General features: G+C 54.3%; 1 protein-coding gene across 1 annotated transcript; it reads right to left on the minus strand.

Moving 5' to 3' along the window:
* Positions 1-5,894: 5,894 nt before the first annotated feature.
* On the minus strand, positions 5,895-24,667 carry CACNG8 (calcium voltage-gated channel auxiliary subunit gamma 8). Its single transcript, XM_027514488.1, has 6 exons — positions 24,614-24,667; positions 23,468-23,598; positions 20,178-20,677; positions 10,095-10,178; positions 8,792-8,932; positions 5,895-6,932 (listed from the first exon to the last, which is right to left on the minus strand). Exons 1-6 carry the CDS (start codon positions 24,665-24,667, stop codon positions 6,169-6,171), a joined length of 1,674 nt encoding a protein of 557 aa, XP_027370289.1. The 3' UTR covers positions 5,895-6,168.
* Positions 24,668-26,564: the final 1,897 nt, after the last annotated feature.

The following is a 26,564-nucleotide window of genomic DNA, read 5'->3' on the forward strand; positions in this document are numbered from 1 at the left end:
CCGTAAATAACACCCGCACCTGTCGCCCGCGCCCGTTGCCATAGGGACCCCGGGTATTTTAAGGGGACGAGGGGCGGGAGGAGGAAGGCTGCCCGAGGAGGAGGGGCTGGGGGCGGGTCCCGACCCCAGAGGAGCCCGCAGGGACATCTGATTCCTTAAGGGGTGCAGGCGGGAGCGGAGGGTCCAGTCTCCTGGGGGCCGGCGGGCGGGGAACGGGCGGGAAACCAGGACCAAGCGCGTCCGCCTGGAAACCCGACTGTTGGGTCTGAGGGAGGAGAAAGCTGCGGCCAGGGTTCTCGAGTGTCTGAAAGAGAAGAAACCTGGGGACTTTGACTCCTGAGGCTGAGAGAGGGGGCGGGGGGGCCTGGACCCCCGGGTCTGAGGGTGGAGCGGGGGGGGGGGGGCCTGGACCCCTGAGTCTGAGGGGGGAGGGGCGGGGGTCTGGACCCCCGGGTCTGAGGGGGTAGGGGCCGGGCCCCCAATCCCTTGCATCTTGAAGGAAGGAAGCACAGTGCCCCACGCTGGGGGCCTCTGCTCCCCAGGAGGGAGAAAGGGCAGGCCTCAGGCAGAAGCTGGTGCCCGGGGCATGGGATCCAGAGTCGCAGTCCTCTTCACCGAGTTTATTAGACGGGGCACCCCCGGGGGACCGTCCATGCAGTTCCGGCTCCCCCGGGGACAGGACGGGACAGCCGTGTGGAGTGGCAGCGGGGACGGATCATCACCCCACTCCCGCCCTCAGCCCCTTGGGGACCGCCCAGTGGGACCCACCTCTCCCCAGCTCCTTCGCCCCTGGCTGGCCGCTCCCGCCGACCCCGTGCACCCTCAGCCTCTCTGTCCACCCTGTGCCGCTTCCGTTGGGGCACCCATTGCCCTGGGATGTGATTCCGATCGTGGGCATGTGTGTCCGAGCCTTGGGCAGGGCTCGAGTGCCAGAGGAACCATCTCACCATCCTCAGCACCGCCCAGTCCAAACTGCAGTCCAAGGGAAGCCTTAGGAAGTGTGCATGGGTGATCTGAATGAATGAATGAGCAGATGGACGGGTGAAGGGAGATAGTGACACACAAACATCTAATCCCAAGCTAGGGAAGCCCCCCCAACTTCAGAGCACACCTCCCCCTGCATTTGATGGATTGCACTGCCTGTCTGTGGATCTGAGCTCCCAGCACTGAGATTGTGTGGCCTGCTGCCTGGAAGGCCTCAGGGACTGTTTCTTAAATGAATGAGTGAAGCTTGTTCTTTCCTTCACCTCGCGGGTATTCCCAGGCCTTGGCAGGACCCAGAGGGGAACCTGAGAAGGTGCCCGGTGCTGGCAGCAACGTGAGATGGGAGCTGGGCTGGGTGACACCCACTGGCGTCTCCATTCTGAGAAACCAGACACCCTCCTGCAGCATCTCTGCCCTGCCTCTGTGCTCCCCTCCCGGCCCAGGTCTCCCCATCGTTCAGTCTGGCCTGCAGCCATGGCTCCATCCTTTCAGTGTGCATTTGTCTTCCTTCCATCTGCCCATCTGCCTCCCTTCCTATTTCTCCTTTCATAGAAAGGGTATGAACTTTCTTGGGCGGGAAAGTTCTTGACAGTTTCATACCAAAAGGATGACCTCGCCTCCGATCCCCTCCACCTCCCCTCCATGAGTCTCTTCCTTCCCCTCGCTTAAGCAGGACTCCAGTCCCCACCACTGCATGGTGATGACTGCGTGTCAAGGTCAAGGTCATGTTATCTAACCCATGGCCACTTTGCTCTACAAATCCTTTCCTGGTTCTCAGTAGCATTTGGCTGGTTGCCAACTTCAAGGTCTCTGCCTACTTCACGATCACTCTTTGCCTCTTTAAGTACATCCTCCTTCCTCCTACCCCCATGGAGATGTCCCCCCACCCTAAGGTCTTGGCCAGGGTCCTTTCTATATCCTTCACACTCATCTCCTAGGTCACCTCATCCAGTCCTGGGGCTTTAAACATGCTGTCTCCTCTCTGCTGACATTTCCAAAACTTAGATTTCCAACCATGACTTCTCCCTCAAGCTTCAGTCTCCAATATCCAACTGGCTACCTGATACCTCGGCTTGGATGTCTCATAGGCATCTCAGATTGTCTTGTCCCAGGGAGGTTGCTTGGCTCCTCCTGCATAATCCCGTCTCCCCCAGTGACCCCCTTCCAGGCAGCACAGAACAGCACCGCCCAGGCTTCACAGATCCAGTTAAAAGAGTTCCCCTCTTTCTCTTTTTCTTTGGTTTTTCTTTCCCTCTTCTGTTACAGCCAGTTCACAGCCACCACCATAGACCCTGCCTCCACAATCCCATGCCCTGTTCCTCCGCATTGGTCCAGGCCACCATCAGCCTCAACTGGAAAAGGATGACACCCTCTTAACTCCTTTCTTCCACCTTCACTCCTAAATCTCTTCTCAGCAAGCAATGTGGGTCTGTTACTTCATTTTTAAATAAAAATAGGGGCTGTCATTCTTATGCTCATCCCACTGAATCTAGAGTGAAATTCAGATTTCCTCCCAGAGCTACGAGCCCCCACACAACGGCCCCCAGCCCACGCTTCCGAGCTCAGCCTAATTTGCTCACCCTTCTTCCTCTGCCCTCCATGGGGTCTCCTTGAAAATGGGTAGCTTTCTCAGAACTCTGAGTCACTGCTTGGCCGGAATGTTTGGCGGTGCCTTTCCTTCTCACAACCCTTGCTGCCTTTGCAGTGGGTTCTTCCTGAGGTTCCTCATCTGAAGTCACCACGTCCTGCTTCACATTTGTTTTTTAAGACACACCTTGTGGCTTGTGGGAATCTCAGTTCTCTGACCAGGGATTGAGCCCCGGCCATGGCGTGGAAAGCCTGGAATCCTAACCACTGGACCACCAGGGAATTCTCTTTCCGGCTTCATTTTAGAAACACTTCTCCGTAACTGAAATTTCGTATTGTTTCTTGTGTGTCTCTCCTGTGAGTTCCAGGACAGTAAAAGCCCTGGCCATCTGTTCCCTTGCACATCCCCTGCACCTAGACTGGCCTAGAAGAGGTGGGCACTCAATAACTATTTCTTGAATACTGAAACAAACCAAGGAAATGGATTGTCCCTACACCCTAAGCATGTTTCTGAATCCCCACCTTTCTTTCTGGGCACATCCTTGCATCTTTCTCCCTCCATCTGTGTGTGTGTGTGTATATATATTTGCTTCTCTGAGACTTCTCTGTCCTGACTTGTACATCGTTGTGTCGGCCCCTCCCCGGCCCCTTTTCCTCTCCTTTCTGGATCACTGTCTTTGTTTCCTCTGTCCCTGTAACTCACTCAGTTTTGGCCTCTGTTGCCCTGATCTCTCCCACCCCCGCCATCTCTCTCCCTTCTGCCCATGCTCCACCTCTGTCTTGCTTTATGTTTGGCTTTTGAACACTAGAATCCAATACCCTCTAGCCAGCTCTGCTCCCCTTCTCCTACCAAATCTCTTTTAATGCCACCTCTTCCAGTCCTCTCTGTTTATCATCCCTACAGTAAGTGCGCCTCTGTCCTGTGAGTTGTATTTCTTTCCCCACGTTTCCCTGAATCTCTTTCCAACATGGCCCTCATCCAATTCCTCCCTGGTCCCCTGCCCATCGGTCCTTCTCGTCCACCACAGGGACCCCAGAGGGAAATTCCCAACTCTCAGTTGTGGTCCTGTCCCTCCTCTGTTCTACCCGCTTTCTGCTGCTCCATGTTATCAAGAGCGAAGCTGGTGGAGCCTGGCACATTGCCAACCACTTCCCCCTCATCTGTGTCCAGGTCTGTCTTCCCACCAGGCTGGGAGCCCCTGGAGGGCAGGGCAGGCTCTGAGTCCTCCCTGCTCCCCCCAGTATCCCTGAGCACAGAACCTGCCACAAGGGGCGGGGGTCTTGGGAAATACTTGCTGAGCAAATGAAGGGAAATGCAGTGAGTGCTTTCCCTTCTGTGTCCTCAGTGACCTTCAAATCTATCCTTCCACCTTCTCTACCCCCAGCCCTTTCCCAGCTCAACTGCCATCCTGTCTTATCTATTTCACAGCATCGACATTCTATCCTCTCCTTTCCCACGTCCCAGGTGGTTCCTTCTGACACTCATGTCTCAATCTGCTCTTCACCTGCTCCAAACTCTCCTGTGTTTCCCATCACCCTCAGAATAAAGTCCAAACTCACCAGCCCGGAACCCTAGCGCATTTAGACTCTGGCTTCTAGCTGCTTCTCTAGTCTCACCGCCCACCCCTACCCTGACCTTTTACACCCTAAAAGGAGGAGTCCTGACCCCAGGACATCATGCTCTTTCAATCCCCCGCCCCACCCCACCCCACTTGAGTTGTTCTTCTGCCATGAAAGCTTTCCTTACTCATCCTTTGGAAACCCAGGCTGGGCCTGAGGTTCTCCAGGAAGTTTCCCTGAGGACTGCCTACTCCTGGCACTTGGCCACTCTCTCTTCTTCTCTGGTCAAGGTGCCCATCCTGGTCCCTGTTACTGCACCAAAAATCACCCTACTTGGACTCTGGCTTTTGACTCCTCCTCGAGAGCAGCTCTGGGGATCCTGATTCTAGCACACTGCCTGGTTCAGAAATGTCAAGGAGTGAATGAATGGCTGAATTAATGAATGAGTGAAACATGAATCTCTAAGTCCTAGTGTTTTTCTTGCCCACCAAACACCAGGCCTGTGCTTCAGTCTTGTGTAATTATCTGCTCCCTCCCAGCACTGTGAGTTTGAAGTGTCAGTGCCTGTATTTAATCCTTATTTCGGCGCGTCTCTGCCTCTCACTCTCATCTCTGAGTTCCTACCTCCCATCGTTCATGTTATGATCCTGTTTAAAGCCACTCTGTGGTTCCCCGCTGCCCTCGGGTTAAAATTTAAACTCTTCCCTGGAGAAGAAAATGGCAACCCACTCAAGTATTCTTGCCTGGAGAATCCTGTGGATAGAGGGGCCTGGTAGGGTACAGTCCATGGGGTCGCAAGAGTTGGACATGACCTAGTGACTGAACCACCACCAATCTTTGCCACTTTGGCCACAGGAGAAAAATTCACTTTCTAAGATTCCTTTTCCATAAATATTTTAAAATACATTTTTAAATATCTAAAAAAAAAAAAATCTAAACTCTTGACCTAACCTACAAAGTCCCGGGGCCGTCTGGCCCTGTCTACATTTCCAGTCTCATCTTGTTCCACCTCCATCTGGCTCAGTACATACCTGTCAGCCCTTTCTGGAAGCTCTTCCTGCCCCAGGGCCTTTGCATATGTTGTTCTCTGGCTAGGACACTTCCCTCCAGCTTCACCTGACTGGCTTCTTATCATCCTTTCAGTGTTACCTGATTTATCCTTTCCTTCTAAACTGGGTTAGCCTCCCTGCAGGAGGATTTTGTAGCACTTCGGGTTTCTCTTTTGTCCCCACTGTAACTTATTATTGTGTATGCAATTCTTTGATTAGTGTCTGTCTCATGCACAAGATGTAAACGCTATGAAGACGTTGGGGAAGTCTGACTTCCTCCCTTCTGTAGACTCAGCATTCAGCACAATGTTTGGCACTGAAGTACACAAATAAATTGCTGGTAATGAATGATGGAGTCTGTCTCTGGGCCTGTTTATGTTTCCTCCCCAGCCACCATCCTGTTACATAGCAGGTGCTTTTGAAAACCTTGTGGAATGATGAACGAAGAAGTGAATGAACGCCCACGCCCATCCCACCTCATTGTGCCTCTCTGCATCCCTTTGGTCTTTCTGTCTCTTTATATAGAGCATATATATATATAGTTTGTAGGTATAACTCTATATTCGTGTGTTATGGGCCCCTCTCCAGGAGTTGGGCTGGGCTGGGAGTCCCTCCCTGAGCCCCGCCCCCACATGCACACAGCAAAACATTAAAAAGAAAACATCTCAAAACTGCAAAAAACACCACAGCCCTCCCCCCTCCCCCCCAACCCCACAAAAAAATAAAACACAACGCTCGCTCCCAACGGCCCCCTCCCTTCCCTTCCCTTCCCCCTCCCTCAGGGTCCCTGATTCAGAGGGTGGGGGGATGTTCCCCCACAGCCGGGTGGGCGGGGGTAGGGCGGGGAGGGGGCGCGGGGGAAGGCCGAGCAGTCTCCAGCGCGCTCACGGGGAAGGAGGGGGGCGCCCCCGACCCCCGGCAGCCTCGTTGCACGCGCGCCCGCGCACGCGCCCCGGACACGCCCCCCTCCGCGCCCCCAGGCGCGCCCCTACACGGGCGTGGTTTTCCTGTTGAGCGTGTTGGTGTTGGAGGCGCCGGCCTCCTTGGCTAGGGTCCCGGGGGCGGGCGCGGCGGGGGCGGGTGGGGCGGGCGCGGGCGCGGCCGGCGGCCCGGTGACCGTGACCGTGACGCCGCCGCCCGCCTCCTTGGGGAAGGCGTTGTGCAGCGTGAGGAAGCCGGGCGCCCCCGCGCGGTCCCGCTCCGCGCCCGCCCCGCCGCCGCCGCCGCCGCCTCCCGTCCCCCCCGCACCCCCGGCCGCCCCGCCGTACGCCCCGCCGCCGGCACCGGCGCTCGCCAGCCCCGCGGCCACGCTGCCCTTGGACGGGTCGCGGCTGAGCGTGTACATGGAGATGTCCGTGGAGGCGAAGCCCGGGCCCCCGGCGCCGCCGGGAGACGCGTCCCGCGAAGGCGACGGCTCGCTGGAGCGGGAGCTAGAGCGGGAGCGGCGGCGGTAGCGGAAGCGGTAACTGGGCAGACGGAGGATGGCCGAGGGGCCGCTCCCGCCACTGCCGCCCGCGCCCCCGCCGGCCTTGAGCAGGTCCGAGCGAGACTGGCAGTGCGCCTCGCGGCTGCGCTCGATGTAAATGTTGACGGCCAGCACGCCGATCACCTCGGCCAGGATGAACGACAGCCCGCCGAAGTAGAAGGACCAGCCGTATGAGTAGTGGTTCTTCTTCTCCTCGTCCCGCTTCGGGCCCGGCTCGCCCGCGTTGGCCGAGATGTACACGATCACCCCGATGATGTTGCTCAGGCCTGGGCGGGGACGGTCAGACGGGAGCCTCGAGGCAGTCCCTGGCCCCGCCCCCACCCTGGGCTCCGCCCCCGGTCTAGGCCCCGCCCTACTCTGGCCTAAGCTCCACCCACAATGGCCTAGGCCCCGCCCCAGCCTAAGCTCCACCCCTGATGGTCTATGCCCCGCCCTGCTTTGGCCTAAGCTCCACCCACGGCGGCCTAGGCCCCGCCCCCTGGCCTAAACTCCACGCCTGAGGGTCTAGTCGGCACCCCATTCCGGTCTAAGCTCCACCCACTATGATCTAGATCCCACCCCAAATGGTCCATATACCACACTGAGCATTTAGGCCCCAACCAGTGTTGATCTATGCTCGGCCTGACATGGTCCAAGCTCTTTCCAGATGGCCTAAATTCCTCCCCAGCTGGCTCAGGCCTCACCTTAAGTGAAAGTGAAGTCGCTCAGTCGTGTCCGACTCTTTGCGACCCCAGGGACTGTAGCCTACCAGGCTCCTCCCTCCATGGGATTCTCCAGGCAAGAGTACTGGAGTGGGTTGCCATTTCCTTCTCCAGGGGATCTTCCCGACCCAGGGATCAAACCCAGGTCTCCTAAATTCCAGGCAGAGGCTTTAACCTCTGAGCCACCAGGGAAGCCCACGGCCCCAAATCTTGCTTCGGATGGTCCACCATCCCTGGCTAACTCAGGTCCTAGTCTGTTGTTCTAAAGCTCACTCTAGCTGATCTAAACGCTGCCCTAGTTGGTCCAGGGCCCACCCTAGATGGTTCAGGCTTACCCTTAGTGGTCCAGATCCCTCCGGGAAGACCCAAGCCCTGCCCTAGACAGTCTTAACTCCTGCCCAGATGGTCCAGGCCCTTCCCTGGCTGGCCTAAACTCTGCCCTTGATAAGATGACCCGGGCCCTATACTGATTGGTCTAACTCCCCCCTAACTTTATAAATGTTGGCCTCACCCTCGACTCGTTTTAAGTCTGTTAATAAGGTAATCCCGTTGACTCTCTAGACCCCCACTCTGGTTGATCTGAACTCTCTCATGATTATCATCTATTCTAGGCCTTCCTCTTGGTAGCCTTACTAGAGCAGGAAAGAGGGGGACACAACTTAGAAACTAGACAATCTAGTCTAAGCCCCACCTCCAGCTTGCTAAGCTCCGCCCCCTGAGGATCGAGGCCAGACTTCCCTAGGCCCAGTTTGTAGTTAGCCCCGCCTTTCAAATCCTCCAAGCCCCACCCCTGCAGGTCACATCCTTCTCTGAAAACATCCCCTGCTATTTATGCTGAACCCTCCTCCTCTTCAGGATTCCACCGCTTTGAGAAGACTGTATGTTCCAGAATGGCCCAGGACTACTCACGTCGAGTAGGAGGGGGGTCTTGCCCCTTTAAAAAGCCGTGCCTCACTACCTAGTTGGCCTGGAAACTTTCTCAGGACCCGCCCCTTCTTAGATACACCGGAGCCCACAAGGTCCGGCCCCCCAGAGCAGGCTCCTCCCCACCTGTGTTCAAATCACTTTCTCTCCCTCTTCCCCCAGGTCCTCCCGATCCTCAAGACCTCAGTTCAGCCTCAAGCCCCCCTCTCCCAGGTTCCTTCCCCTTCCATCTCCTGGACCGCCGGCTTTGGAATCTGAACTCCTGGAATCCCGGATTACGCGGTAGACACCTGTCTGAGCTGGGTTCATTCCCCGAGAATACGGCGGGAAGGCTACACCTCCCTCGCCCAGCGGGTGGCGATGGAGCTTGGGATACAGCCTAGGAAGGCTCTGGGCCCCAGGGAGCGCCCCGGCAAGGTGGCTTTGCAGGCGCGCCCGCGCGCACACACAGACACACGTGCGCGCGCGCAGGTGGGCCGCCCCCTCCCTCTGCCTCTCACCTGCTGCCACGAACAGGATCCCTGCTCCCAGGATGATGTTCCTCTTGGACTTGTAGACTCGGGAGGCCGCCACGCACACGCCCCCGAGCAGCAGCAGGATGGCGCTGAGGATGGGGAAGATGCTGGAGGCCCGCACGACCCCTGGAGAGAGACAGGAGAGGGGCGGGGGGTCGGGAGGGAACCAGGGCGTCAGTCACGGCCGCCTGCGCCCCTGGGGCCCCGCGCCTCCTGTGTGCCTTGTCCCCCTTCTCTCTCGCTGGTTCTCCCATTCCTCCCCTCTGCCCGTGTTCTGGTTCTTTTCTGTCTCACTTTGTCTCGTCTTTAAAATTTCTCTCTTTAGCGATCTGATGGCCCCCCCTCTCTCTTTTTCTTCGTCCTTTTCTTTCTTCCTCTGTGTTTCTCCTGGCATATTTTTTCTGCCCTTTAATTTTTCTAACCACTCTCCCTCTTTTCCACCCCACCCACCCCGCCTCTGAACGCCTCTATTTCCCTTGTGGACCATCTCCCTCTCTTTTTCCTTCTCGCAAGCGCGTTCCCTTCCTCTCTTCTGCGCCTTTCCCCCTTTCTCCAGATCCTTCTTTCCATCACATCTCTAAATCCCGCTCTCCCTCCCACCCCTCGTCCGCCTGGCTTCACCTGTCTCTCCGGGTCTCTCTTCTCTCTTCCCCTGCCCCCTCCATCGCTCCCTCTCCCGTTCTCTTCTTTTTCTCCTGTCTCTTCTCTCCTCCCTTTTCTGCCTTGCTTCATCCGTAGCTCTGGGTTTCCCTTCTCTTCCCCCCTTTCTCCTCCCTCTCTCTCCCTCTCTCTGCAGTCCTTTCCACTCTCCCCCAAACCCCAGGCAACCAGATCCTGCGATTTCTGAGTCCGGCTGAGGCCGCAGCCAATCCCAACTCAGGGTTTGCCGCGTTCTCGGGGTAGCTACCAATCGCACCGCGGGCTTCCCCAGCCAACTCCCGGGAGTGGCCAGGCCGCGCCGCAGATTGCCTCTCGGGCCCAGAGTGCGGTTGGCCAATCCGGGCCCGGAGAGGGACAACCAGTCACGGCCCGGAGTACCCAGGCCGGCACGGCAGCCAATCAGCTCCGGGGATCCCCCGTCTGCCCGCCCCGAGGTGAGAGGAGGGGGCGGGAGAGGGCCCACTGAGCCAATCGGAGGCCAGAGGATCTCGGTATCTTGGCTTGGCTTGGCTGACAAGCTCATCTCGGCGCGTCGATCTAAGCGTGGGAGCACAGCCCTCTCTCCCCTCCCACGTGCCCGAGCCCAGCAGCACCCCCCCACACAACTCCGCCCCAGACCCCCACGTACGGAGCAGATACTCCGCGCTGTCATGGTCGTAGTCCGTGTCCTCCGGGAAATGGTTGATCTTCACGCAGACGCCTCTTTTCAACCCTGGAGGGGAATGGGGGGCGGGGGGTGATGGTGGTGGGCACTTAACAGTTGGGGAACTCTGGGTGAGAAAAGACAACCCCCCCTTTCCTCAAACCCCTTCTCTTTCTGGGCTGATTGGGAGACAGGAAATACTGGCTCCTGAACGTGGCTGCGCACCTGGGACAAACTTTCAAACTCCCTGGCCTCAGTTTCCCAACCAGGTTTTAAAACAAGGACAAAGGAAAACATCCAACACTCACTAAAAGGCCACAGGGACCTTTGCCCTGTAACCTGGACGGGGACAGTCTCTCCGGCCTCTGTTTCCCCCTCTGTAAGAAAGGTGTTGGTTTCAGTGATGTCAAGGACCCTTCAACTCGAAACCCGTTGAAAATACGTGGGAAAACGGAGAGGCGACAGAGGACGAAAAGGACTCCATTTCCCGTGTGTGTGTGTGTGTGTGTGTGTGTGTGTGTGTGTGTGTGTTAGTCACTTAGTTGTGTCCGACTCTTTGTGACCCCATGGACTATAATCTACCAGGCTCCTTGGTCCTTGGGATTCTCCAGGCAAGAATACTGGAGTGGGTTGCCATTTCCTTCTCCAGGGGATCTTCCCAACCCAGGGATCGAACCCAGATTTCCCGCATTGCAGGCAAGACGCTTTACCGTCTGAGCCGCCCATGAGGCCCTATGAAGCCTTGAGTCCCCATGGAGGAGAGAGCAGCCCTAGTGGATCAGTGGGGTGGTCGTCTCTTCAATCCTCTGTTTGGGGAGTAGGGTTCCCCCTCTTTCGGCGCCCAGCACCTGAAGTCCTCAGGGAGGCGATGAAGCGGTTGGAACAAGCCAAGGCAAGCTAGGGGTGAGGTATGCCTCCAGGGGTCCTGCAGTCAGAGCCCCCTCCTTCCTCCCAGAACACGCATCCTTACATAGCTGGAGACTGGTATATAAATCAGTATAAAGACACTTTGTTTCCTCAATTCTCCAGGCACCTTCCCATCTCCAGGCCTCTGCCCAGTGCTTTGGAACACTGCTCACATTCTTCCTGGAGAAGAATTTAACCCTTGCAAGAGAGCAGCGCCCGGGCACCTGCTTGAGGAAGATTTCCTTCACAAAGACCCCTCCCACCCATTCTGGGAGGGGTAGCCGCTTTTTTTTTTTTTTTTTTAAGCACGCATTGGGTTGCTTTATGATCTTCTTCTTCAGCACGCTGGGAGTTCCTGAATGGAGGTGGGGAGGGGGGATGGGGTCTGATTCCTTCGTGTGTCTCTAGCATTGCCTGGCACCAAAGGAGGTGTCGAGAAATAAGTGTTGAAAGAATTAGATTATGAACCATAAGGATAGCAGAAGGGGAGGTTTGAGGCAGAAGATGACAGGGAAAGAAATACAGGTAAAGGAAAGGATTGGAAAGAAGGACTATAAGGCAGTGAATAATTCCACTAAGCGCTAACATTTGTTAAGCGCTTCTGAGGTAGATTAACTCATCCAGAGCTCCCAGGAGACCCATGAAATAGATAATGGTATTGGTGTCGTGCAGTGGCCGAACGTTAAGAACTGGAGTCGCGCTGTTTGATAATGAAGCCTGAATCCATCATGTCCTTACACCACATCCTTGTTGGCCTTATTTGGACTAGTTTGCTTCCGTCCCTTTTCCTATAACATGGGGCGTACTAGGATGCACCTCCCCAGTTGTTACGAGGGTTGAATCCAGGTACAGAGATTTAGCACTTTGCTGGGAACACAATTGAGTGTTCCGTTGATACCACGTCATACACCCATTGTCCAGATGAGGAAACAGAGGCATAGAAAGGGTTCTTTGATTCATAGCTGATGGGTGGTGGAAGCAGAATTCAAACACACATCAGTTTGCTCCCACTGGAATCTAAGCCTGTAGGTGTCCCAACATCTAGAAGAATGCCTAGAGCATCAGCAATGCTTGATATTTGCATATAAGAATGGTTGAATGGGCAAGAAGTGCATGAAAAGATGGTCCATATAAACGAATCAGTAGGGAAATGCAAGTGAAAACAACAATGAAATACTATCTCATATATATGAGATACTATCCCATTCAGACGGCTACTGTAAACAAACAAAACAAAACAGAAAATAACCAGTGTTGGTGAGGATGTGGAGAAATTGGAACCTGTCTGCACTGTTGGTGGGAAAGTAAACTGGTTCGGTCTCTATGGACAATAGGATGGAGGGTCCTCAAAAAATTAAAAACAAAATTACTATGAAAGTGAAGGCGCTCGGTCTTTGCGACCCCATGGACCGTAGCCCTCCAGGCCCCTCCATCCATGGGGTTTTCCAAGCAAGAATACTGGAGTGGGTTGCCATTTTCTTCTCGAGGGTATCTGCCCGACCCATGGATTGAACTCAGGTCTCCCACATTGCGGGCAGACTCTTTACCCTCTGAGCCACCAGGGAATCCCATAATTCTTCTGTTTTAGGTTTTGGTTTATTTGGCCAGGAGGCATATGGGATCTTAGCTGCAACTCCACCTCTGGGTATATACGAAAAAGAATTGAGAGCAAGGTCTCTAAGAAATATACAAATATATCCATTTTTGTAGCAGCATTATTCACAACAGCCAAAAGCAACCTAAGTGTTCATCAACGCATGAACCGACAAACAAAGTGTGGCATATGGATAGAATGGAATATTGTCCAGCCTTTTAAAAACAACGGAATTCTGACACATGCCACACCTGGATGAACCTTGAAGACATGCAAAGTGTAATAAGTCAGTCACACAAATACAAACACTATATGATTCTACTCATATGAGGTGTCTAAAGCAGTCAAATTCAGAGACAGAAAGAATGATGGTTGCCAGGGGCTGGGAGTGGGGAAGAATGGGTAGAGTTTCAATTCTGCACAATGAAAAGTATTTTGGAGCTTGGTACACAATGTAAATATACTTAACACTGCTGAACTGTGCTTTTAAAATGGGTTAAGATGATATATTTTACGTTATGTGCATTTTACTACACTTAAAAAAAAAAGCAATTGAATGAGTGAATGAAGATACATCTTGTGGGAGCAAATGCTTACCCAACAGCACATCCACTATGGTCTGGTAGGTGGGTTCAAGTTCTCTCTTTCTTGAATGGGATCATAGTGCTTTTCTCAAAACATGAATGATAATTCAGTGAGATTGAGCATGGAAAGTAGACAGCATGCAGACTCTCTCCACAGACTAGTTATGCTGTAAGTAATAATAACTAGTACTTTGTTGTTTTTATTTAATCACTAAGTCGTGGCTGACTCCTTGCGATCCCATGGACTGTACCCACCAGGCTCCTCTGTCCAAGGGATTTCCCAGGCAAGAATACTGGAGAGGGTTGCCATTCCCTTCTCCAGGGGATCTTCCTGACCCAGGAATGGAACCCGTGTCTCCTGCATTGCAGGTAGATTCTTAACCACTGAATCACCTGGGAGGTCCACTTAACTAGTATAAAACTTACTGAGGGCTAACCACACGCCAGACACCAGTCCAAGCATTTGACAGCTGTTAACACTCTCAGAAGAGGACTGGATGGCATCACTGATTCAATGGACTTGAACTTGGGCAAACTCTGTGAGATGGTGAGGGATGGGGAGGCCTGGCGTGCTGCGGTCCATGGGGTCACAAAGGGTCGTACACAACTTGGTGACTGAACAATACCCTCATCATGGATGACCAACCCTAAGGATATCAGGAAATAATAGCACCCCTGCAAATTTCCCTGGTAGCTCAGACGGTAAAGTGTCTGCCTACAATGCAGGAGACCCGGGTTCGATCCCTGGGTCAGGAAGATCTCCTGGAGAAGGGAATGGCAACCCACTCCAGTATTCTTGCCTGAAGAATCCCACGGACGGAGGAGCATGGTAGGCTACAGTTCATGGGGTCGCAAAGAGATGGACACGACTGAGCGACTTCACTTCACTGCATTATAGGTGAGGAAACTGAGGCGTAAGTTGCTCAATCCCATGTGGAAGTTAAATCATGATGAGGAGAGTTTGGACCTCAGAGGTGAGCTGTCTGCTTGTTCGTTTGTTTGGGCTACACTGTGCAGCTTGTGGGATCTTAGGTCCCTGACCGGGGATCGAACCCATGTCCCCTGCAGTGGAAGCAGGGAGTCCTAACCACTGCACTGCCAGGGAATTCCCAGAAGCCAGCATCTTTAGGGAAGCAGAGCACAGTGGTTATGGTAGCCACAAGCTCGGGCTTTGAAAGTGTATTCTCTGGCTCCGCATACCAGGACAGTCACTTCCCAGTTGTGTGGCTTTGGGGTTTTGAATACCTCTGAGCTTCAGCTTCCTGGCTTGGAAAATGAGGATGGTGATATGACCAGATAAGGTTTGATAAGTGCTCACTCCGCGTATGTGTGGGGCTTCCCACCTGGCGCCATGGTTAAAGAACCGCCTGCCAATGCAGGAGACATAAGAGATGCAGGTTCCATCCTTGAGTCGGAAAGATCCCCTGGAGGCGGGCAAGGCAACTCACTGCAGTATCCTGGGCTGGAGAATCCCAGGAAAAGAGGAGCCTGGCGGGCTACAGTTGACCGGGTCGCAAAGAGTTGGACACACTGAAGCGACTTAGCACGCACACGCCGTGAAACACAGGAGTTAAAGAGCAGAGAATCTGGGGGTTATGTGGCTTGCCTCAGCATATTATCCAACCGCCTGGTCCGGGAGCTCTGTGTGTGTAGGAATGGTGGTAATGCAAACCAGCACGTCCCCGAGGGCCCGCAGAGCACAGACCCGGGCGGGCCTGGGAGTGAAGCCCTGCGCACTGCGGCGAGGACCCCTGCAGACACATGCACTGCCCCCCGCATGTTGGGTGGCCGTGTAGCTGACTCACTTCCCCTTTCTGGCCATCAGCTTCCTGCTCTGACAAACTCTCATGAAAATAATACCTTCCCTCCTGGAGCAATTGGGAGGATTCAATGAGATAATAAGGCCTGCAAAGTGCTGAGCACAGGGGCCTTCAATAGGCTGCTAGAGTAAATTGGGCTGTAGGTCCAAATCCTGGGCGCTGAGATTCCTGAGAAGGGGGTTAGACCCATCCGGATGCCCCCAGCCCCAGGAGGTTGGTTCTGAAAGGAGGCAGTTGAGATGAAGCGTGAGCCTAAAATATGCATCGGATTTCAGATTCATATGAAGAAAAAAGCATCATATTTCATTAATATTTGTTATATTGCTCACATATAAAATAATATTTTGGCTATGCTTGGTTAAATAAAATCGATTACTAACCTTTATATTAATATACTGTATAATTGCATTTATTAAATTCGACTCGTTGAACCTTCCCTTTGTACTTGTTTTAATGTCACTTAGTGTTGTTGTTTAATCACTCAGTCGTGTCCAACTCTTTGTGACCCCGTGGACTGTAGACCGCCAGGATCCTCTGTCTGTGGGCTTCTCCAGTCAAGAATACTAGAGTGTGTTACCATTTCCTTCTCTAGAGGGTTTTCCCAACCCAGGGATGAACCCACATCTCCTACATTGGCAGGCAGATTCTTTACCACTGAACCACTAGGGAAGCCCTTTAATGTCACTAGTAGAAAGCTACAGTCCATGGGGTGGCAGAGTCCAAGAGGACTGAGCGAGTCAGCAAAGCACACAGCACAGAAACATTTAAGTTATAGAGGCAGCTTGTGTGATGTTTCTGTTGGGCAGTGCTGGCTGGAGGGATGGGACTTCCGGGTTATCGAGGAGGGGAGATCCAGGGATGGGTCACCCAAATTCCTAATAATAAGAACAGAGTAGAAGCTACACAGTCTAGCCTTTACACTGTGTCTACTGGCCTTCTGAATGTAATAACTCACTGGGCTCCCTCCGTAGCCCTGTAGGTTAGGGGTTATTATAACGCCCATCTCACTGATGGGGAAAAGAAGCAGAGACGTTGAACATATGGCTCAAGATCACGTTTCCGTGCCTGGCAGGCAGGAGGTAACCCAATGAGTTCTGTTCCAGAGTCTGAGACTCCATCACCACTTCCTACTGCGTTTCTCAGAGACACTTGGAAGGAGACAGGATGAGACCCAAGGATTCCCTGGGGGACAGCACCTTCTGAGGACTGCAGCCCCAGGGGAACACTTTCTACACTCCTGGATCCTTGAATAGGATGGAGGCTGGTGGATGTGCTGACTTAGGAAACAAAACAGACACGGACTCCAGTGCTGACTCGATGGCCTGTTAGCTGTGTGACCTTGGGAAAGTTGCTTCCCTTCTCTGAGCCCTAAGCTTTCGTTTTCGGAGATGGGGGTAACGGTCGTAAACAGTGCGCAGGGTTACTGTGAGAATCCAGTGGCACACGAATGATGACTAAGTAACAATAAAGCCGACCTGCCTTTAACCCGTCCTTAAGTCATTTCCTTTGTCTCCGGGGACCCCACTTAGCCCGTTATTTCCCCCTAACCTCTGTGGTCTTTCCTTTCTCAGCTCCCTTTGCTGGCTCTTCTCATCTGTCTGATTGTCTTTGAATACTGGACTAGCTCAGTCGTTGGCCCTTCAACTAACCTTTGTGCATGTTTCTGTCTCTGCTCATCCATCCACATGCCATGACCCACCGCTCCCCCAGCCCAGACATCCCCCTGAACCCTGGCCTCATACATCTTAACACTAATGTCTTAGATTGGGGGGTTAGCAAACTACGGCCCAAAGGCCAAACCCAGTGAAGAGTAGGTTTTACTTATTAAAAAAAAAAAAAAAAAAAGATTGAAAAACTGTCAAGGAAGACTCTCGTGGTATGAGAAAATGATATGGAATTCAAATGTCAGTGCCCGTAAAGGAAGTTTAATTGGAACCCAGCCACACTCATCCACTCACGCATTGTCTCTGGTTGTTTTTAGTAGTGGTGACAGAGATCACACGCCCCACAAAGCTTAAAAAATTGACTGTGCGGCGCTTTGTGGGTCCTCTCCTATGCGGACTCCTGTCTTAGACATTATCACCAGCAGGCACCCCCAATTTAACATTTCCAAACCTGAGCTCATGATAGCCCTCCTTACGATAAATTAGGGCTTCCCTGGCGGCTCAGACAGTCAAGAATCTGCCTACCGATGCGGGAGACACGGGTTCGATCCCTGGGTCCTGAAGATCCCCTGGAGAAAGAAGGGAATGACTACCCACTCCAGTATTCTTGCCTGGAGAATCCCATGGACAGAGGAGCCTGGTGGGCTACAGACCATGCGGTTACAAAGAGTCGGGCATGACTGAGCGACTGAACAACTGAGAGAAAGTAAGACAAATACATAAAATACCAACTGTTTCAACGGATAAATACCCCCCGCCTCCACCCCTACCACATTGTCCAGGGCTCAGGCCACAGACTTCAAGCAGTGACTCTCACTAGGGGCTGTTTAATCCTAGTCCAGAGACAGTGATTTTGGTGGCCATGCTGATGGATGCTGCTGGTCTTTGGAGGCAGAGCCCGGGAATATTGCTAAACCTCCTACAACACAGAGGACCTTCCTTCCACCCGCCACCCACCACCACCCCCACCGGCCACTGCAATGCGGAATTATCCATCCCCCAAAAGGTCAACAAGGCTGAGGTTGGAAAACCCTGCTTTCAAGACATCCAACTCCTTTCTCTCACATCCTGCCACTGCCCCCAGCAGCAGTTCCTGCCTGCCCGCTGTAGCTGCAGAAGGTGTTCTCAATTCAAATCCCAATTCTATGTCTCCCACCCCAGATAAGCCAGCTCCTGTTTTCCCTTTTCCCTCCCGCTTCCCTCTCAGAGACATAGCACAGCGATCCCCTTAACCTTTCAGCCAACTCCTGTCATTCCTCTGCCCAGGAGGCTGCGATGGGAAAAGCAGATCACATCCCAGGACCAGAAAGTTCGTGCACCTTGCTGGCACCTCCTACTGCGTTCCTCCCACACCGGCTCTGCCCTGGCCAGGTGGTGGGCCTCCCCTGGCACGGGGCACATTCCCATTGAGGAGCTGGGTTCTACAGCCTAAAGCATTCCCCTCCAGAAGCCACATGGCTCCATCTTTGGGTCCATTCAGCCCACCCTTCGGATGTCACCCGCTAGGTCTCCTTTATCTCCAGTTTTTACAGCTTCACACTCTTGCCCCTAACACTTCCCATCCCCTCCTTTGCTCTTTTTCCTCCTTAGCACTCAGCTCCATCTAACAGCCTAAATGTTGTATTTACTCATCTTTCTTATCATCTCTCTCTCCTTCTAGAATGTAAGACACATAACAACAGGGATCTTTGTTGTTGCTGTTTTTCCTTGCACTGCAGCTGTAGCTCCAATATCAAGACTGGTGCCTGGCACATAGTAGAAACTCAATAAACAGTGGTTTTTGAAGGAGGGGATGAATACATGGAAATATGATTCACAGTACATTGTCCTGGGGGTTCCAAGAGGCAAGTCCCCACACACGGCTCTGTGCCTGATGCTTGGTCAGACCAGGGAATGAAGATGAAGTCAGATGCCCACACGAGGAAGAGAACTAACATCATGGGGAAATTGGACAGGTGTGAGGCAATAGGGAGCAGAGGTGACTGGGGAAAAGGAGACCCACATGCATGATCTGAAGAAGCAGCTGCTACTCGGATCTGGCCGACCAGGACTGCTGGACAACGCCAGCCCCGTGTTATCAGATCTTCCACTAGTTTAAAAGAAGCTGGAAATTGGATTCTCAACATGCAGTCTCCCTATTTTTAAATGTTGGCAACCGATGCTGATTGTGGTTTGGGTTTTAAACGCTCTGCACGCCAGACAAAGCATATCTGTAAATCCCATCCTTCAGACCCGAGTTCTCTTGGCTCTGCCCCCAGCCACAGCTGGGTGACCTTCAGTGAGTGGCTTAACTTCTCTGAGCCTCGGTTTCCTCATCCCCAACCAGAGGATAGCATCCCGCCCCTGCCAGGGGATTAAATAAGAAAATAACATTTCTGGCCTATTGAGAGCGCCCAGCAAAACAGAGGAGGAAACGATGGGGAAAAGAGAAGGATTAAAAGAAGAGAAGTGACGGATTGTGATCTTTTGGGCCCTGTACGGGGAAATTGGGGATTGGCTGGTTCCTTCTTCGAGTTGCAGACCAGGGCTGGTGAGGCTGGGGAGGTGAGCAGGTAGTCGCCATACCGGGGAAGGGGCACCGACACACAAGAGGACTGGGACTAAGGTGTCCTGCGTCCCAGCCCAGCACCTCCATGCCATATGGAAAGAAATGGCAAAGCTGAGAATGGGACGCAGGGGTTGCTAAGTGGGAGAGGGCTGGCCCAGGGGGAAAGTCGGGGTAGATGGGAGGCAGGGGGAACCGGCTGGGAGGGAGGCTGCAAGAGGGAAAGAGCGGGACCAGAGAAAGCAGAGATGGAAACTGGAAGAGGCACTGCCTCCGCTGCGAGAGGAAGAGGCCAAAGGGAGGCTGAGTGGGCCTAAGGGGAAGCAGAGCCCCGGAAAGGGCCAGGGAAGACAAGGACCAGGGGCGGAGGCGGGGAGAGGAAGCCAGGACAAGACTCCCGGAAGACAAGCCCCCAGAAGCAAAGAGGAGGGGACCACGAGTTCCGTTCCTACGGGGTGTGATGTTTGAGGGGACAAACAGCCCACGTGGGGCCAGAGGGTCAAAGGGGATGAGGAAGGCGCTGGAAACGGGGTCATCCGAGGTCAGGGCGCTCAGAGCCAGGACGCAGGGAGCGACGATGCCACCGGCAAGGAGGATCAGGGGTGAGAGGGCAGGAGGGCGGGAAAATAGAGGGTGCCAGCGTTGGGGTCCAGGCTGAGGTGGTCCCCTAGTAGAGGGAGGCCGGACCCCCGGAGGGGTGGGAGGGAGAGAGGAGGGGGTGCTTTCCCCGCGAAGGGAGGGAAGAGGAAAAGGCTCAAGGGGCCCTGCTGAGTGATGGAGAGGCGAGCGGGAGGGGGGCGGGGGCAGGTTCAGGCGAGGGTCAAGACCCAGAGAAGGGTGGGAAGCCAAGGGTGAGGGGTGGCGGGGCGGCGGCCAGGCAGGAGCAGCGGGGGGCGAAGAGCCACCCAGGGTGGAGGCCGCGGGAGACTCGGGGGGCGGGGGCGCGGGGCCCTACCTTCCAGGCAGCAGATCCTCCAGAGGCCCGAGTGCGTGAGGCCGCCGGGGTCCTTCTTCTCCGCGGCGCCGCCGCCCCCTCCGCGCTGGGGGGGCCCGTCGTCGCCGCCGGCGCCCGCCGTGAGGTTGGTGGTGTTGCAGATGAAGGCGCGCGTGTAGAGCCAGTAGTCGGTGCTAATGGCGATGGTCATGAGGCCGAAGGCCGCGAAGGCGCCCACCGTCGTCAGCAGCACCTGCACCCCCTTCTCGCACCAGAGGCCCCGCTCCTCGTTCCAGCGCTTCAGCGACTCCAGCTTGACCACGGGCAGCCGGGGGGCCGCGGGCCACCACCGGGGCAGCGGGGGCGGGGCCGTGCCGGCGGCTGGTGGGGGGCACAGCGCAGGCAGAAGTGGGGGGCCCCCCCGAGGCGGAGGGCCGGGGAGAGGGGGTGGTGGCTGGGGAGGGGGCCGGCGAGGAGGAGGCTGCAGGCCGGGGACGGGGTCAGAGGGCCGCCATGGTCGCCTGCGAGTGGAGGGCAGGGGTAAGGCGAGAGGAGGATTAGACAGCGGCTCGCCTGGATACCGCCGCACCTGCACCCCTCCCCACGCTAAAAAAAAATCCCTACTGTTTCCTAGGTTGAAGAAACGCCTTCCAAGATGCTTACCTCTGCCTCCCTCGCCCTGAAAAACATTTCCCTGTGTCAAATAAAGTCTTCCCACTAACCTCCTTCTGAGAAAAAGCCACCCCCCATCCTTGCGTCCCTGCCAGTGGGTAGGACACTCTTCCAGGCCCCCCTGACTCCGCCCCCTGGTCTCATTGTCCCCCAACCCCAACACACACACAGTGAAACCATCCCTCACTCCCAGCCCCCAGAGCCTCCTCCTCCCAGCCCCCAGAGCCTCCTCCTCCCAAGGAACCCCTGTCCTGCTCTTCATTTCTTACAAAATGTTCTCATAAAGTTCTCCCCCTTCCCTATCTTCCCCTGCAAGGCCCACCTCTTCACCTACCATGGCCTCTACTGAGGAAAAAGAAATCTCCCAATCTCCTTAGCTGGAGGGGGAAAAAAAAAAAAAAAGCCAACAACACAACAGAACCTAAATCTTCCCAACTGATCCTCACTGTTAGCACAACTCAGAAAAACACAGCTATCATCACTTCACCTCCACAGTCTCCTCTGTGTGGGAATCCCCCTACCTCCACCCCACTCCCAACCCCAGGACTCAGTCTCTGGACCAGGGTTCTCAACCTTGATGGCACCTTGAAACCACCAGAGGACCTTGAAAGACACTGATGCTTGAGAAACTCCGATTTCACCGGTCTGGGGTGTATGTAGCCCCAAGCATCTAGGTTTTTAGAAGCTCCCCAGGGGATTCTTTTAAACAATCCAACAGTGTTGGACTCTCTGGTTTAGAAGAATGACCCCCATCTCCATGACATCCCCCCTAACTGCCCCCACCTGACTCCCTTGGACCATCCTCCCATCCCCGACCACGTCTTGGACTCAAGGAAAACCCCCCATTCTCTCGTTTCCTTGTGGGAGTCTTCCGAAACGGATTAACTTAGACAAACTCATCATAGCCATCGCTTTCTCCTCCATTAAGAAAAATTTCCTCCGTGAGTTGCATGGCATTTTCTACTCACAGGAATCCCTTTCTCCAGACCCCAAACTCCTCTCCATTCAGAAATCTGCCAAGCTTGGACCTGTGAACTCTCAGCGGTAGAAGGAAATCCCCCAGCCCCTGCCGAGCATCCCCCCACTCTATTACCCTGCCCCCCCACCAGCTCGCCAGTAAGTCTGAGCCCTGTCTGTCATGCATGAGGATAAGCCCCATCAACTCCAGACCTCCCCAGCTCACTTTGACCTCTCACTCTCTCTTGAACTTACAAGAACCTCCTCCCCTCACCTCTACCCTGACTTTCACATCATGAAGAATCAATGCCATAAACTCCTGCCATCCTGCTCCACTCACTCTGGCTCCCAACATCTCTTCTGCTCAAGAGAATCCCGTTCATGGCTCTCCAGCAGCCCCCAACTCCCCTTCTTGGGAACACCCCCAGACCTCCCCCTACTCTTTCACCTGTGCAGCAACATACGCTCGCTGTACATTTATTTTTCTTCCAAATTTAAAAAGCTCCCCTCCATAGATGGTGCCCCCCAGAAAAATCTGATCCCTAAGATTACAACTCTTTTTCAAGCAGGAATGATTTCCCACTCAGCACCCCCGCAAGTGTCCGTTCACGTTCCTCTCCCACAGCACCCCACCACCATGCCCCCTGGCCCTGCCTCTTCCATCCCACTCCAGGCATACATCCCTTAGCTGCTCCCACCACTCACTTTCCTACACTTCTTTCCCCAAACCCCTATTCCAGTTAAGAACCTGGAAGCCTTAGGGGAGGGGAGGGGGGAACCAACCCCATACTGGGTCCCATATCAGGGTGACCTTGGCCTCTTCCGCCCCCATCAGCTGGCCCTCACTGGGTCTGCTCTAAGGAGGGGTGTTGGAAAGGTTGTCTATGGGGGGGGTGTCTCCATGGCAACTGGGGCCCCACACGTGTGTTCTCTCCTCCCCTCCACTCCTGCCTGCCCACGCGCGGCCCCTGGCCCGGCCGATTCATCAGTGCCCTGGACGCTGTCATCCCCAGACACCTCCCTCCTCCCCCACCACCACCACTTCTCCTCACTTCTGGACCCTTCCCCTCTCTCCTCTCCGGAAACATGCTGAGTTTACCCTCCTGTCCGCCTCTCGGCCTCTTCTCTCTGCATCTGTGCCCCTCACCACCGGCAGCATCACCTCCACTATCCTAGCAAATTCCTGCCTCCACCTGGGGTGAGGCTGTGACCCTGGGATGTACCCCTGCCCCTGCGGGGGCCCCCTAAAGCCCCCATCCCTGGGATAAGGAAGGGATGGAAAGAGGAGGCCACTCAGCGAAATTCTCCATCAAATCAAGATCGGAAGATCTTTTCATTTTGTCGATTTGGGGGGCAATTTGCTTGATTTTAGGGGTTCTTCCTTTCGTCCCCCTGTCAGCAGCAGCAAAGGAGGGAGCAGGGGACCCCCCAATTCGAGAGCTCCGGTATATGAGAGGGGTCATCTTCCCCTCTGCCTCGGAAGGGGACCAGCTCCTTCCTCCAGAATTGGGAGGGGTGGTCACAGAGCCTTCCTTCTACACATCCACCCACCTCCGATTAATAAAAAGATCTGTCTCACCTCTGTTAACGATAGGTCAACTCTCCGATGCACTGGGGAGGGGACGTTGAGCCCCCTTGTCGGCAACCCCCCCAGAACAGCCCTTGGGGCTCCCAATTCTCACTGCTCCCCCTCCCCCAGCAGCGAGGGACCCAGGCGTCCGACCTGGTCGGGGGCGGTGATGAGGAGGTGGACGGGGGGAATGGGGGTGTTGAGCTGGGAGGGGAGGCTGGGGGCAGCTCTGAGCTCGGGCCCCTGAGGGAGAGGGGGTCGGGATGGGGAAAAAAAAAAAAGGTGAAGAGACAATTTGGTTCTCGTGTCGCCGGGTAAAGTGCGGAGCTGGAGGACGAGAGAGGGAAGGAGGAGGGAGGGGGGAGGGGAGCCGCCGAGGATGGGGGAGCCACGGAGAGGAGATGGATGGGGGGGAGGGAAGTGATGGGGGGCAGGGTCTGTTGGCAGGAGGAAGCTGGGGAAGAAGAGAGAGACCCAGAGAGGGAGGCAGAGAGACGGAGCCAGGAGAAGCGGAAAGAGAGAGACCCGGAGTCGGGGAAACAGAAATGGGGGAGGGAGAAAATTGGGGGAGGCAGCGGCTGGTAGCAGAAGGAAGTTGGAGAGGGAGACACACACACAGAGAGCGAAATACCCTGAGAGAGAAAGGGACAGAGGCAGAGACGGGGGAGAGAAGCGGGTGGGGAAAGATTCTGGCGAGGGAGAGGATGGGGGGTCAGGATCTGGGTAGCAGGAGGAAAGAAGAGACAGAGAGAGTCATCCAGAGAGGGGGAGGAGAGACAGATGGGGGGAGACAGACAGAGAGAGACTGAGAGCATGAGGGAGAGAGATGGGGAGAGGAGGGGAGAGATGAAGCAGGAAGAGAAATTGGGGCTGGGGGCAACGGTCCCATAGAGAGAAGAACGCTAGAGAGAGAGAGAGGAGAGAGAGAACACGAAAGAAATTTAGGCAGGCGGGAGCTGAGTGGCAGAAAGTGCCTGGAGATAGAAAGGCAGGTGCAGAAGGGAAGAGAGAGACCCAGAGAGGGAGACAGATGGGGACAGACTGGGGCTGGGGGAGCGAGAGATCCAGGGAACGAGAGACAGAGGTAGAGACGGAAGAGGCATCCAAAAGAAGCCGGAGGAAAATAGAGGGGCCAGGCTCCATCGAACGGAGGAGGTCAGAGAGAAAGGCTTCCCCTGCCCCCGCCCCCGCCCGCGGCCCCAGCCTCGGCTCCCTACCCCCATCCCCATTTCAAAGCCACCACCCCACCCCCACTAGCCTCCATCTCTCCACAGCATCGCTTGCCGCCGCCACCGCCTCTTCCTGTCGTCATAGCAACAGGATCCAGGCGCCCAGCCAAGGCTGGCAGCGGCGGCCGGAAATGAGGGGAGGGCCTTTTAAAAAGGACCCCAGGAGCTCTCCCCTTTCCCCAAACCCAAGGAAAAGCTCCACCTCCCCGAGTCTCCCCACCATTCACCCCCCACCAAGTGGCAAGGGCAAAGAGCCGCTGAAAATAAAATTATATTCAATTTGCCAGGATCGGAAGCCTTTTAAGTTTCACCAATATCTTTTTTTTCTTCTTACCCCCTACCCACCCCTAGTTCAAAGAGTTAGATTCCCCCCAAGATAGGGATGGGAGTGAGGAGAAAAGTAGGATGTATGAAGCTTGAGTGGAAATAAGTTTTAAAGAAGTCTGTCTGGGGTTGGGTTGGAGGGCTATGTAACAGTTTTGAGATGCGTGGATTTGCAAGTTCTAGAACTAGCCAGTGGGTAGAAGGTGGGACAACTCAAGGTAGAAAATCTGAGATGAGGGTCAGAAAGTTTGGTTTGGGGATTCAAACCACAGAGCTGCCTGTAGCCACTGTGTGACCTTGGGCAAAACATTTCCTCTCTTCTAGACTCAGTTATAAGGGGAGCAAAAACTCGCCTGCAATTAAACAGGAACACGGGTGAGAAAAGGTCTCTATAGGCTGCTCTAGACAAGCAGTGTTTCAAGACTGTGTTTGCGGAAATGGAATCAAAAGCTAAAAGCTCTTGTTTGTAGATATTTTGATGATGGCTCACTCTGACTGGTGTGAGGTGATACCTCATTGTAGTTTTGATCTGCCTTTCTCTAATAATTAGTGAAGTTGAGCATCTTTTCATGTGCCTCTTAAATGTCTTCTTTGGAGAAATGTCAGTTTAGATGGGAGCAAGGTCCGAAAGGGAGGGGATATATGTGTACATATAGCTGATTCACTTCTTTGTACAGCAGAAATTAACACAACACTGAAAAGCAACAATACCCCAGTTAAGAAAACAAAACACCAACTCAAAAACTAAAAGCTAGCCCTAGCCACAGACTTGGGCTAGCGAGTTTGCATACTGTCTCATGGAATCCTTGCTGAGTCCTTGCAGCGCGGGAGCTGATGTTCCCATATCGAAGATGAACAAACTGAGGCTCAGAGATGTGCAGTGATTTTCCCATGATCACCCGGGAAATACAAAGTCAGGTCTGGAGATGAAGCAGCCTCTTTGCAGGGAGTTGCTGTGACTGGTCAGCAAAAGGTGATGAACTTCAGAGCCGTGTAACCATTCCTGTGTTCTTCCTGTGTCAGCTCCTCCCTGCTGGTGGAGGTGGAGGGGGGTGGGGTGGCCCTGGCAGAAGACAGAGAAACCCTGTGCTCCCCACACATCCGACTACCTCCCCCGAAGCAGCATCTCAGATTTCTACTGGAGTTTCACAGGTAAGTTTAAAAGGGGAGAGGGGCATTCTGACATCCTTGATGTAGAAGCAAAGAAACACCAGCCTCCAGGGAAGGGGCCTGGAACTCACCCATCTGAGAAACATTTGTTCAGCCTCGGTTCTTTCGTCAGGGAGGAGGAGAGAGACGTGGACAGCAATGGTAATAGATACGAATTGACTGCTGAAGGTTACAGATTCTAAATGATTTGCAGGCATGGACTAGGTCTTCTGGGTTCTCTTCTTAGCTCCCATTTTAAAGACGTGAAAACTGAGGCTGAGAGGTAAACACAGCCTGCAAATAGGAAGCGGTAACAATGGAAACACCGAGTCAAGTCTTCAGATTCCAGAAACTGTGATATTTTTCACTGCTTCTTGGTTCTTCAGCTGGAGTATGGGGGAGATGTTTATATCCTAACTGGGGGAACTATAAATAAGCAAAAATAGATACTTTGAAAGGGTGAAAACAACATGAAGATGATAAAGTAAGCCAGGGTTTCTAAACCTC

The sequence above is a fragment of the Bos indicus x Bos taurus genome, chromosome 18, assembly GCF_003369695.1.
Source record: "Bos indicus x Bos taurus breed Angus x Brahman F1 hybrid chromosome 18, Bos_hybrid_MaternalHap_v2.0, whole genome shotgun sequence".
NCBI lineage: Eukaryota > Metazoa > Chordata > Mammalia > Artiodactyla > Bovidae > Bos > Bos indicus x Bos taurus.

Coding starts and splice junctions, on each gene's coding strand:
- CACNG8 (XM_027514488.1), bottom strand. CDS start 24,667: ATGACGACAGGAAGAGGCGGTGGCGGCGGCAAGCGATGCTGTGGAGAG. Junction 8,933..10,094: donor CAGCGCGGAGTATCTGCTCC/GTACGTGGGGGT, acceptor GTCTCTCTCCAG/GGGTCGTGCGGGCCTCCAGC. Junction 6,933..8,791: donor GATCCTGTTCGTGGCAGCAG/GTGAGAGGCAGA, acceptor GTCCCCGCCCAG/GCCTGAGCAACATCATCGGG.